Here is a 14,655-nt window from a genome sequence, read left to right on the forward strand (position 1 = left end):
GTAAAGGAATACTTTTTTTTACCACTTTCTCACCCTTGCACAGAGCTGCAGGGTGTCCGGTGATGGTGCAGTAATATGTGTGGGCACAGGGAGGCGACACCTCCCAGTCTGCGCCACATAAGCCTTTCATATCTGTGGGCTGCACTCCTGACGCAGAGCATGATGGAGCAAACTGGTGAGCCACCTCACAACAACAACAACAACGCGACTGGAAATGAACCTCCTGCCTGCGGCCTCCACAGTAAACGCCTTAAACAGCTGGAGAATGCCGCCCTGCAAACCACTTTAATATCACAGATGGAGACGGAATCCGGAGCGGACGCCGGGAGGTGCACGGAGCAGCAGTCCGGGGAGGACGAGCAGTCGAACGGCTTGTCCTTGAACCACCAGTCGGCCCCTCCGCAGCTCAGCGCGGACACCGAGGCGGATGATGTGGATTGGGATGGAACTGTTGCCAATGAGCGGGTCGAAGAGGAAAGGACCCTGACGGACCATTTAAACAAACGGCTGCTCTCCTCGTTTCTGGAGAAGCTTAACGAAAGGGACCTGGCGCTTCCCGGTGTTCAGCGCCTGGACTGTGCAGTAGCGGACGAGGACTCTAACAGGGCCGCAGATGAGTGGTGAGGCACCGGGCTGGGGAAGAGCAGCAGAGGCAACATGGAGGTGTTTGAGGGATTCAGGACCAATGTGCACGGAAGCACAATCCCACAACAATAAAGAAATGATTTGAGTGAGATCTACCGATTTATTCTGGAAGATCGAGTGTCTGGAAATGTTATGCTTACTTTTGTATTATGAGGATGAGTGAACGATTAAGAAAATGCAATAAATGACCACCATGTGATGTGAAGCGCTTTTGTACTTATTGGTTACATGTATCTGGCAGCCATAATGGCCGTGTGGCAGCCATGTGTGTGCATTTACATTTTGAAGTGACATTGTATCATCAGCAGGTGTCAGTATACACCAAAATATAGCCTACTGTAGCACACCTTAATACCATTATCAATGGCAGGATAGCTTCTTATGAAGGGCCTTAAAATGAGAACTGAAATTGAGAGACTAAATTAAGAAATGGTATACAGACTATTCTACTTCAGTAAAAGTATGGTTATTTTCCAAAAATATAAGATAATATGAAGCACCTAAAGCTCAAGTTACTTTCTTTAAGCCTAAATCTACAACTTAGAAATGTATGGTCAAAACCGTTTGAACATGAATAAAAACTCCAAAGACGTGACCTTATTTTCAACATCAGAAAGATTTATTACGACTTATAATGGAAAGAGAGACAATACAAATAAAATAAGTACAATATTTCAATTTAAAATAATAGAAATTAAACAGTATTTTGAGAACATACCCATAAAAATATAGGCACATTAAAAATCTACATATTAACAGTAATACGACTTGTTACCCTTCACCAATATATATATATATATATATATATATATATATATAAATTATTAAACAGCTGTTTGTTGTCAAGGCGGGATTCATTTTAATGTATTTATAAGTATCAAAGTACCTTAACATGAAAGAACTTGAGTACATTAAAGTTGTACTAAAGTACTAGTACTATGTAGAACTATACTTGATTCTTGAGTAAATGTATGTAGTCACCTTCCACCACTGTCTATAATATCATTATTATTCCAATAATTATTCTTCTATGTGTTATTATTAATATTATTATTACTACTGGGGTTATTATTATTGTTATATTAATAATTATTATGATTATGGTTGTTTGTTGTCCTCATTATTATTATTATTACTAATACTTATTTTCACCTATAACCACAGAAATTGTTCTTAGCTCCATCTCTAGGTCATCTCCCTATTTCTGTCATTTCTATGAATTCTATAATTCACAATTTCTGTGTATGTTTGACTACTTTGGGAAGTTTTGTTGGTCTTCATTTAAAACAAAAAAGGAACATCAATAAGCATGTGTGTGCTGGACCAAAAGAAGATCATATATAAAATCATATTTTCATTATATATATATATATATATATATATATATATATATATATATATATATATATATATATAATAGGATCTTGTCTATTAAACTTACTCTACTTTTATTACGGACATTTGCGACCTAAATGATGTGATTCTGACTGATTACAAATTCACATCACTGGATCCTCCCTACTGATACCAAACTGAAACACTTGATGAACTGTCTACCAATGGAGGTGTCCAGAAAGCCTCCACAGGCCTTTGAAGAGCCGGATAGCAAAGTTTCAACTGGCTATCATTATCTCAGTAGTGCCACTATTTTACCCAACACACTCACAGAAAATGGTTTAGACCCAGTGTATTACTAACATTAATTGCCAATTTCTAGGATACTGGGGACTTTTTTCATGAGTCACAGATGAAAAAAAGCTTGTAATGTAGATAATAATAACAATAATTTCATTTATTGTTGTTATATAAGTTGTGCTTTAGGCATGTACTATAAAACCTTGAAATAGATTAAAGGTGTTGAAAACTGCTAATACCACTGGTAGTTGTACTTGGGAGTGTACATTAGTTGAAACCGGCCGATATAACTCTTGCTAAACGGCGGCAACTGTGGCAATTATAGGATAAATGTGATTTACATGGAAAGCCATACCAGGCATCACAGGCAAAATAGATCTTCCATTTTGTATGTAAAGAAAAAAGACTCTCCCTTTACTGTCTATTTAAGAGGACATTTAAAGTTATGTAAGGACATGAGCTTGAACATGAAACAAGAGTTGAATATCTGGTAATGCACACACCCACAGTTTACCCCAGGCCACCCGTCACATATCCATTCACACTGGTTGAAGTGCAGGTGTGCATTGCTCCAGATATGGAACATACCAGAATGACTATTGTGATGAAAGAGACTTTCGGCATTACAGGAATTCAAATAAAACCTGAGGGTTTTTGATTAGAGTCTATACCTTCCTTGTCACGAAAATAAAGACTGTCATTATCCAATAACATTTGAAGGATTTTGTTTTGATTAAACATAGCACCAAATGTGGAGCAGACTTAGAAAGAGACACAACTTAAGGAATTAGGAGTTGAATTGAGTGTTTAAAAAATAGTGATAAAATGCTTACTGCCACTGGAGACGATAACCTCCCATTAGTGCTATTTGGAATTTTTAAAAAGCTGTTCAACACTTAAACTCAGAGTGGTGATTCAATATTCTTCTTCTTTCGTTTCTTCTTTATGCATCTCCATCAAAGGCACAAGCTGTGGTTTATCTGTTACCTCATCTCCCTGCAAAAAAAGACCAATTTATTTTGTTAAGTAATAACATATTTATTCATTTCTTTACCTGGTTATTGCTTCATTCAGACCCACAGGCGGCTGCAGCGTATCCCAGCATGCATTGTGCAGAAGACAGGGAAACATTCTGGACATTGTTCCAGTCTTAAACAAACACAGCCAGTCAATACATCCACAATTATACACGCAAATGATCTATTAACAAAATACAGGTGTTACAGTCTTAGCAGGGATTCATTTCGTTGTGCAATTTAGAAAATGGATCTATAACTTATTGGAACAAAACCCTTCATTAAGATGAAAGCATGCCCACTCCATACAGAAAAATGTGAATCCATAAGTTAACAATCCAGTGTGTTACCTAGCCACGATTTTAAAAAAAAGAAGATAATATCTTGTATTTATTAAGATGTCTGGTTCATCCTGTTCAACTTTATCCTCATGTTTCTACATTCTGAAGGTGTATCTACTCAAGTAAAACAACGGGCACCAAAGTCACAAGCTTGTGATATAGTTAGTACTTACTCTGTGCTTTGATAGGACCTCTACTTGCTTTTTGTCCAGATCCCACCACAACAAGCCCTCTTTAACATCAATCCTCTTTGTTGGTCCTGTGTGTAGAGAGAAACGAGAAAAATGTAATGTAATGTCACCACAAATAACAACAGACAGAAGTGTCAACAGAGTTGAATCACATCTCTTTGATATAGTATCATAAAATGGAACATTAGAAGGTTGGATTGCACAGAAACTTGTGTTGGATGGCGTCGGTTGTATATCTAAAATACTGGCAATTCGGTGTAGTATATTTAAACAGCAGTTCTGAATGTGTCCTTGTGTGGCTTTTTATCTTCTTACCTGTTGCATAGCTCACTATCAGCCCGACTAGAATGACCGAAAAAGTTGCCATGGGACCAAAGTAGAGGTAGGACAGGGAGTAGAAGTCAAGCAAGCCCCTGGTTTCAGAAAAGAAAGTTTTATTGTTGGAACACAAATCTAGTTTAATGACAGCCTGAGTTGCTTTTTTTATTTACTACACTACACTTATAGGTGGTGCTGCTATAATGCTCTGAATGTCGTATATTGCTCCTTCAATGAAATCATTCATTAATTATATTTGTATTCATTTTAGTACAAATAAATTGTAATTATAGATGCTGTTCTCCATCCATCTTTAACCAATGTAAACCATGTGGGGGAAAACATTCTGTGTCAGTGCAGGCCTTGCTGAACTCACTGACCCCTGGTCATCGGGGTAAGGCAGCGTGGAGATGGAGTGTTGGTCCTGGGGACGGCTGCTGTTCAGGGTGATGTTGCTGGGTCCACACCCGACTGTGTAGAAGGGCAGCACACCCATGGTCTCCTCACTGGGAGGGTAAAGAGTTGAACCAACAGCCAGCCACAGAGAGACACAGAAGCCCACTATGATTCCTGAGAACGCCCCCTGAAAGACCAAGTACAACTTTTAACAAAAGACGTGGGGCAATTTGAGGCTTGGACTCAAGTTGAAGTTGGACTTCATTATATATATATATATATATATATATATATATATATATATATAATACCATTTCCTCTAAAATCTAATCTGAATTTAGACAAATTGTCTCATGAATGTGATTTGAAGTTAGCTCACGAATAAGATTTTGAAGGGCTTTAATTTTGAAATACTACATCAGAATGTCCTGGTTCTGTCTCAGTGACACCTTGAGGTGGTCTGCCTGTCCTTTCTTAAAAGTTGGATTTCAATAAAGATAACTCCCTTTATTATATTGTATAATATCATACAAATATAGAGCACCCAATATAAAATCATAAAATCTAACGGAAGTGAAAGCCGTCATAAAATCACTTCTTGCTGTTGATAACAGACTGCGGTGGTAAAACTGATTTCCATTATAACTGTTCCTTGACAATGTAAAAATTTCCCCGACACATACAGTGAGATCTCTGAAAGCTGTCTCAAGGTGGTTTGAAGTTAATGTTTATAAATAGTTTTGTTCGATTCTAAACAGTGATGTTCTTAAACAGTAAGAGGTATTGACAGTAAAAAAAATAATAAGATGGAAAGTGCATAGCTTAGATAGAAGCCCTGTTTGGCCTAAAAGTGTTCATAATAATATAGAAGTGGTGCAGTAATAACACAAAGTGGAGGAGTTTACATTAATGCGTTTAAACGATTCCAGTGTGTGAAATAATCAGGAATTAATTTAGAGTTTAGTAAAATAACGCCATCATTTCAAACGCTCTGGTCAGTGTTGCATTCTTCTTTTATAAGGCGTCGTAGGGCAACACAATCATATTGTAGCTACTGCACTATTATAAACAAGTGGCATCGGCAGAGAGGAGGGAGCGAGGCCGTAAGCACTGAGAGAAAAAACCCAATCTCATTTGTGATTTACCATGCGAGAAAGCGTGTGTCTGAGAAAAGAGAAACCAAACTTTCCACAACATCCTTTTATAGCTCAATCTAAAAACACTGGCTTTTACTGAGATCAATGATTCAAGGTATGCCCATATTTATTATAGGTTTTCCTGAATAAGAGAATAAACAAATGAACTACGGTGCACAACACAGGAAAAAATCAATCCACTCACCAGCCTGTTTGCTGCTGGGACAAACATCCCCAAAATGAATACACCCAGTATTGGACCACTGACCACACCCATTACTGTGAACGAGCCCTGAATAGGAAAGACAAAGGCAGTTCTGGAGACTTTATTAGAAAAAACAAAGTCAATCTTATACTGTAGTTCAGTTCAGAACTATTGCGCATTTACTATAATAGTCATATATATATATTAAATATCATGTGATAGTGGATAGTAATATTTAGGTATTATACCTGAAGAACTCCCCAGTCCAGGAGAGAAGAGAGAGCAGCTACTGTGATACAACTAACTCCGTACAGGAACGCTTAAGAGAAGAAAAAGAGAAGAAAATTCCCCAAGGTTCCAAAATACAACCACAGAAAGTAGTATCATCTATTACTGGGTCGATGTTAAATATGACATGTGATTAAATATTGATAAAACATGATTTGTACTCCAAGAAGTGACGGTAGGTGCCAATGTAAATCAAGTGAGTTTTCTGCCTCGTATGATTGTCAGTTGGTTTTAAAAGAATAGTGGTTTTGAGAACACATGCAAGGGTAAAACAATTCATAAGTGGATGTTTTCGGTGAGGATTGACCTACACAGTCCTTTCGAAATGAGTATCAATTTCTTCTGGGTCATGAGGCGCAGACGAGGCCTCAGCAGATCCTCCATTGTTACTGCAGCCATTGCATTGATACTTGTAGAGGCCGTGCTGTGAAAAAGACACGTGGTCACCAAATATCCCACAACAGCAGCTCACTGGCCATGTTTACACACTATTAGTACTCTTTCTTGTGACTATCACAGCCACTAAGGACTAACGTGTCGTCAGCTTCTGTACTGTCTGTGACTGAATATTTGAGCGGTGTATATAGTTACAAGAGGAATTTAAGTTAAACTCTTTGCATTTTATTGCACCGCTAAAAAGTGAACAGGCTCAGAATGTAGCTCGATACCAAGCTGCAGAGGACTGTGGTGCCGCACACACCTCCATTGTCGCTAAAAGTGGCAGACTGATCGATGGGTGTATGTATAATTGGTTGAAATTGGTCAGTACCTGCTTACGTAAGCGCATGACATATTTTGTTTTACAGGAAGAAAAGATGGATTCTGATATAAAAACACAATTCCTTTTTGAATATTGTTAATAGGTGCACAATATGACCCGGGGATGTGGTCTAAAATGGTTGAAAGGCCATTTTTCTTTTGTTACCATCTACACAAAGAATCAAAAGTAAAAGTACTTGTTCAATAAGTAACTATAGCTGTCAAATAAATGTGATGGAGTACAGAGTACAATATTTCCCTCTGAAATATAAATGGAATAGAACGTATAAAGTTGCAGAAAATACTCAAGTACGAAAAATATACTTCAGAACAGTCCTTGAGTAAATGTACATGGTTACTTTCCACCACTGGTTCTCAATAATGGAACAGTTCTAGTGCCATCTAGTGGTTTATGGCAGGTTGCAAAGAATTAAATACCCCTCTGCTCCCCCCTCCCTTTCCAAGGGTGTTGGAAAACTACTGTGACCTACAGGTATGGGTATCTTTAGGATTTTAGTACGACTAGGGGCTACTCTTATCAATTCTACATTGCTGAATAATTGTTTTAAAAAAAATTCAGAAAAGAGTTAGAAGTAATTTATAATGTATAGCTAAATATTGTTTCTAGAGCAGCAACAGTTATGCAAAGTCCCGATATAAAGTAATTCCTATTGCACAGGAAACAATGTCAAATGTCAATAAAATAAATAACATTTCTGAGTGAAGTTTATAAAGAATGAAGAACCCATACATCCGTCAGTATCAGTCACTTCCCCTGTCTTCTGTCCACCTGACTGCTTTGTCTCAGCGGGCGGAGAAGTTTACAAAAAAAAAGCTTTTGGACGATCGTTCACGTTCATCCTAATGCTACACACTGTCCCTTTAAAGGGGGAGATTTGTCATAAATTTAGTTTAGAGAATCCAAGGTTGAATACCTCAGCGTTCCGCTGTATGCACAGGCAAGGAAGAGACCTGGAAATCCAGGGTGATTTCTGAATATGTCCAACACAAAGTACGCCATGTACTTCATCAGACGAGAGAGAGAGAGAGAGGGAAACGGTAAGAAAGAACAATCTATGTTAGAAACATTTATTATTTCCAGTTGTTGTTAATTGAATCAAATCAAATTAATTTAGTAAATTAAATGTTTTTTCAAAGTCTCGAGTCATCAACCAACAAAAGGCTTCTCCTGAGTTCATCTATAAAACACACCTTAGCTTGCTGTTTGACCTACATCCACACTAATACGTTTTCCTTAGTCACATCAAAGCACGGTGTGGTAATTAGCCTAAGCAAACATCTGCAGTGTAGTAGCACATTAGGTAGCGAAGTCAAACTTCTTATACATACAGATGTTTCTCTTTCAATAGCTTTTTAACACAGCGTCATGCTTTTGTCATCTTGGGTCAATATGAGTGTCTTGAGTACCAGATCCGGAGCAGAAATTCTCCCAGACATCAGTGGATCACAGTTGATGTAATAAGCAAACATGACGATGCCGCAGGTTGCTGCACTGCTCACGATGAGGCACAGACCCACTTGATTCACAAGCAGCGCCCTGTAATCAAAAGCAAACATCATTATAGTGACCCAGCTTCATTGTTGGACTTCTGCATATTCACTACTCACTTGTGTGGGAAAGATACAACTTTAGATTTGCCTGATGATGGTTTTATTATTATACAATCTATAATTGCAAGCACTTTTGTGAAACCTGAAGGGCTGTATGTTTTTGGGAGGAATTATGTGCTCATTGATGCCTTGCATGTAAATTAAAGGCTTGACTGTCAACATTAATTAATTAATTAAACCATTTATGAATAATCTTACAGAGGAATATCTTCATGAACATTTTAGAAAAGACACTAAAAATAAAATATCAAATCTCTGATGATTATTTGCGATGCAACAATTTATGATAATATAAAAGGTATATTGAGAAATACCCTTGAGAGAACTACCTGACAAGGAATATCACTTGGAGTTAGTTGGTCTTTTTACCTTCAGGAAATTAATGTTGACCTAAAACAAACAGCTGATATGTGACCTGTGTAAATAATGAAACCTTGCTCTACAACATTGGCTGTTAAAGTTACACCAAACACAGTTTAGGAAAATAACATTTCTGTTATTGTCAGGAATATTGGTGACGTGTGGTAGATGCGTGTCACAATACTGTTTGATGTTTAATCCAATACAAATCCTTAAAATGTCTCTTTGGAAACCAGAAGGTGACTTCACAGATGCTACGTTGTTGTTATCCACAATCCATGAACTTAATAACCTAAATGAAATGCATGAAACCTTTTAAATTGCTGTACTAAACACTTAATAATTATGTGAATGACAAACAGGTCTCCACTCACCACTGGGCATCTTTTTCTGTTCTGCAGGAGATGTAGCGCTGGACTTGAGCTTGGTTTACCCCGTACATGGACAGCCAAACCGATGCACCTCCGACAGACAGGCTCCAAAAACTATAGCGCTGCCGCGGGTCAACGCTAAAACTGTTGCAAAATATTATCAAACAAATCAGTGACACTCCACACTTCACAGGCTCTTTTCATTAAAACATCTGGAGTTTAAGTTCAGGTATAGTTTGACAAAAAAAAAAAATCTTAAATCCAGGTCCACTTACTAACTTTTTTCTGAGTTTCTGACAGCATGTTATGGATTTACAATTTCTCCCCCATGTAAAAGCACCTGATATGTTTTGCTCAGTTGTCTTCACTGGATTTTAGTATGTGACTTTAATATGGGACTTTAGTATGGGATTTCAGTGCCGCGACGACAACTGGAGCAAACTCTCTCCACCAAGAAGAAAGTGAAAGGTGGTTGAAAGCTCAAGAAAGCCTGGTGAGTGGACCTTGAGTTAAGATTGCTTTTGTCAACCGTCTGTTTCCCAGGTCAGGAATTCACTTCTGTGCTTAACTGTAAGTATACTTTTACCAGGAGTAACATGTAGTATTTCCTGTTTTTCATTTTTCATATCAGCCTGAAATAATCCAAAATGTAAGCATCATTATCAAAAGGTACTTGATATGACTGGCAAGGAACTGCAGTAGGAATATGGTAATATTCTATGATGTGAGCATCTTAATGTGTTCAGACAGTAATGTGGGGTTATCCAGTTATTCATGCGTTGAAATGGAAGGGAAGCAAAATAAACAGTGTTTTTTACTCATTGAAATTAATGCGTGATCCATTTCTGGCGATTTCCAGCACCATTGCAGGACCACCAACCAGAACTGTACCGTGGATGAAAATGGCCACGAAGCCAGCCAACATGACTATAATCTGGAACACATCAGTCCAGATCACAGCTTTCATGCCACCCTGTTACAGACAGAGGATGTAAGAGACAGACAGGAAAACCCACCACAATACATGAGACATTTAAAAAAATCAAATTTAGGGCAAAATGTATTCTTCTGTTCCACTAGTTTCAATGTTTACATAGAAGTCTGTGCGTTAAGAACTTGAGAAAGACGTTAAAAAACTATACTGCACAACTACTTTTTCACATTCACCAAATTGAAGCAGGCGTGCTTGTCGTATTTTTTTTTGAAAGATCCCAAAATTGTCTGAGTTGGAAGGGGGTTTCAAACACCATTCAACCGTCCAACAAAGACTTTGGATGAAACGTATTGAAACTACAGACAATAAATCAATTTTAATCATAGGAGAAGAAGGACTTGTTGTTCTTTTGAAATGTGCTCCATAAATAAAGTTGCCTTGCCTTCAGTGGCTGAAGTGACAAAATTACTGCAAATGTGGCACCTATATTAAAAGGATGGGACTCCTGCCAGTCTTCTTTAAATCCCAACAGAAACCAGTCCTGTCTCTTTAAGAGCATCTAGCTAAGAACCAGGTAGGTTTGATGAGATGGAAAAAAATACTTCCTTACCAGCGTGGTGTACAGTGTGCAAATAATCCCAGTAGAAAACAGAGACACCCACATATTGAGTCCAGTAGCTTAAAAAAAAAAAAAGTGTTAATATAGAATATACAGTTAATGTACCATCTTGTACTTATTTTGCAGTACACTAATAAAACGTAATAAGCCCTGCTTTGTATCAAATTAGATCAAAACTAGAAATAACATGTTCTTGACAGTAAATGAACATACCCTACTTAGACACCATACACCTAAATTAAAGCTAAGGTAGGCTATGACACTATTATACCAAATTATATTCTAATTAGAAACCAAATAGGAGATCCTATTACATAATGACACATTTTAGATTATATGAAATCATATACAATGCTGTGTCACATCCACTAGTCAGACACTATTCTACCGTTACTACCAAATTATGCTTTAAACACCACATTTAAGGAACCAACATGGGCCCTATAACATAGCAAGCTAACATTATACACACTCACATGCGGTGAAAATAGTCTGGCAGCACGTTTATGTTTACTGTTGGTCCACACTGCAGTGCAAGTCAACATGCTAACGCTGCAAGCTTGCAACCTATAGTCCGCAATGAACAGCATAAAATGAATATAATGGTGCAAGTTTTAGTTTGCTTTATTGAGTAGTACAAGTACTTGCAAAATATGTAGTCAGTGTGAAGCCTCACGTTGATTTTGTCAGCTCGATCACCTCGCTTTATATAAAACGAAACTTACATACAGCCAGAGTTTTATACAGTATGATTCTGTGTAATATAGAGAGGCTACCCTATGTTTATCCTTAGTTGTGTATGGCAGGCTGAAATTGCTGAAATTGCCATTATACATAAAGATATATCAAACCCTTGATGGACATTCATCCTTTCCTGATAATATTTCTTTTTAATACTATATTTACAGGCGTCCACCATGGCAGACCATCTGAAACAGGCTCTTGGCTGAGGATGGCTTTAACAAAAACATTTAAAAAATACAAATGAGCAACAAATGACCATCCAAGAAAGTCAAACTGTGTAAAGGCCAAATAAATGTATTGTCCCCTGAGATCTCAGCTATATTGGGCCCATGTTGGTAGCATTAAATTCACCACACTTTGATGACTGAATATTTTTGATTCAATTTATCAAAATGTGTGATGTCGAAAGCCTCCTCTTGAAAAGTTTGACATTTATAAAACATTGTCCTCCCTGCAGCATGGTTATTTAAACATTCTACATCCAATATGCTCACCATTTAGATGAAGCTGTAACAAGGTTAAATGGTGTGATGCATTAATGAGTAAAGTCACTACTGTTGTAGCTGGTAAATGTGGAACTAATTTAAACTAATTCATACGATGCTGGTGGCTTATTCCATACATCCCAATTTATTAGTTGATTATAATTTGTATTGAAATTCTGACTCAACAAAGTGTAACTAAATCTGTCAAAAATATATGTAGGTCTAGTGGAGGGAAAAACACAACATTTCACCACAGGTTAACCTTGGCAGGGTGTTGTTAGTAAAAAATGGAGGGAATCTCTGACAAGAAATACATTTCTACCTGTGATAAAGTGGTGAATTCATGGAGAAATTTTAAAAATCATGGAGAAAGATCAACTAAATACAAACAATTGTGAGAATATGAGAATAATCAAAATGTAAAATTACTAAAAACATCCTATCAATGCATACAGAGAGAGGAGTATCAGCTGATCTTTCCTACCTTGGTTAAGGATCAAGGCAGGTGCATAGATGACAATCCCTGTGTAAAGCAGCTGGGAAAAAACAAGGAAATCAACAAATACAGTGACAACTTTTGTGAGGTTTCAGTTTGTGCAGATGAAAGACCATGTGTGTGTGAAAAATGTGACATCTTCTTTAAAACACTGAACACAACTTTGATATCAGAAAACACAGCGATGTCTGTCATACCGTTGCCACCAGAAACTGGATACTCCCCAACAGCTGCATCCCTCTGCCAAATCTCATCTTCAGATACTGTGACCGGCAGACGGCAACAGTTACAACACAGCACAGTAACTCTGCACACATTCCTCATCCTTCCTCACCTCTTATATTCATCCCACACATCAGACCCACAGGGGAATTTTGAAATGTTGACAGAAAAATCCATCTGTCTACCTGGTTAGAAACACTTACTCGTACTAGTATTTGTGTTCAGGTTTTTTTAAACACTTAAATCAAACCCCTTTCTTATATTATTCTCCTCAGAATATTTATACAGTTTGGTCCAGATTCTACAATTACTCCCATCAAAAAAGAATACATCATATCTAAATAAATACAAATTTAATTCTTTAGACCTTTGCAAACAGGTTACATGAAAGTGAAATATACCACGTTGTTTACATTATGCTCCCCCTCAATTCATGACTAAAACTGGGGTAATAACTGGAAGCTCATTATGACCTGATTGGTGCTGGTGATTCCCAGTCGAAAGAAAACTGGCAGGAAAAGGTAAGCTGTCAGCAGGGAACTGATGCTTTGTCCGAGGCACATGTAGAGGAATTTAAAGCCATAGCGAGACGCCTCGGGGGGCACACCAAGAACCTGGACTGCTGACATAAAACTGGCACAGAGCGACAGCCCAACAGGCACTGCCGGCATGCTCCGACCCCCGGTGAAGAAATCATCAGCAGTGGCGTCCCCTGGCCTCTTCTTCAGGGCCTGGAAGAGTCCGATGGACATAGAGACCAACAGCATGGAAGAAAAGACTGCGTAGTCGGCCAAGATGAAGCCTGCAGACTGCTCCTCCATTATTTTTACTTTAATGCCCTCTGCCTTGTAATTTGGTGGATCCAGATGTTTAGCTGATCTGTGAATTAGAGTCAAGTAGTGACCATACATTGACTGACACAAGGCATTTATGTAATTTATTCTTCGTGATAACTTTAGGATTTCTAAATCTTAAATGTGATAACTTGCCACACTAATTTGTGGTAAAATGCAAAAGTCGGGTATCACTGGGTGTAACAATTGTCAATATTACTGGTGATTTCACTGTTATGAAGTTTAAAAATGAATTTAAAAAAAGCTTATTTTGTGTGTGTGTGTGTGTGTGTGTGTGTGTGTGTGTGTGTGTGTGTGTGTGTGTGTGTGTGTGTGTGTGAATGAGAGTCCTGTGGAGATTTTTTATATGAAAATTTAGTTACATTTATTTATTGTCATCAAAATGTATACTGGATGATTACTTTTGGGGTTTTTTCAATTATAAATATAAAAAATAAATCGAAAAGATCTCCATATTTTTCCAAGCATGAATAAAGGTATAATTTAACTAGGGAAAATGAAGTTAAGTATGCTCCGACCACAACATATTTTCATTAAGTAAAAATTTAGTTCTAGAAGGCACATTACTGTGAATAATCTAAATAAAATGTCGTACGTTACACATCGGGTTCTTCTTAGAGTTATTAGAGTTGCAGTAAATAACTAGTGTCAACACTCAATAATTCTGCATTAAAAACAAAATTCAAGAGACTCACCATTGGTGCTACTATCTGTCCCATTGCTTCCACTCAGTGAAAAAGATGCAGTAGCGCCGAGATCGAAAGGTGGCCGATAGTATGCTGTTGTTCAGCGGTATTTACCGATCCCTGGAGTGGGATGCCACTGTGTTCATCGGTATGTATGTACCGATCCTTGCTGAGAGCGCCTACAAAACACCCTATTTAAAGCAGAGTGCGCGCTTGCGTGAGGCGTGCGTACATGTTCCCTTATCGTCTACCCCTATAAAAGCCACTCAGGTGTGTGGTAAAAGGACAAAATAAGTTGCGCAGTCAGATCTTTACAGTGCAT

At 37.8% G+C, this 14,655-nt stretch overlaps 1 protein-coding gene across 1 annotated transcript; it reads right to left on the minus strand.

Moving 5' to 3' along the window:
• Positions 1 to 3,195: 3,195 nt before the first annotated feature.
• On the minus strand, positions 3,196 to 13,611 carry slc5a5 (solute carrier family 5 member 5). Its single transcript, XM_076088641.1, has 15 exons — positions 13,267 to 13,611; positions 12,769 to 12,834; positions 12,560 to 12,611; positions 10,838 to 10,905; positions 10,112 to 10,266; positions 9,297 to 9,437; positions 8,359 to 8,488; positions 7,866 to 7,954; positions 6,483 to 6,595; positions 6,132 to 6,202; positions 5,884 to 5,970; positions 4,527 to 4,729; positions 4,144 to 4,241; positions 3,807 to 3,896; positions 3,196 to 3,272 (listed from the first exon to the last, which is right to left on the minus strand). The coding sequence occupies exons 1-15, from the start codon at positions 13,558 to 13,560 to the stop codon at positions 3,196 to 3,198; spliced, it is 1,734 nt and encodes a 577-aa protein (XP_075944756.1). The 5' UTR covers positions 13,561 to 13,611.
• Between the last annotated feature and the right edge of the window lie 1,044 nt (positions 13,612 to 14,655).

Source organism: Anarhichas minor, unplaced genomic scaffold (genome assembly GCF_050575085.1).
Source record: "Anarhichas minor isolate MPS153535 unplaced genomic scaffold, ASM5057508v1 ptg000010l, whole genome shotgun sequence".
Classification (NCBI taxonomy): Eukaryota; Metazoa; Chordata; class Actinopteri; order Perciformes; family Anarhichadidae; genus Anarhichas; species Anarhichas minor.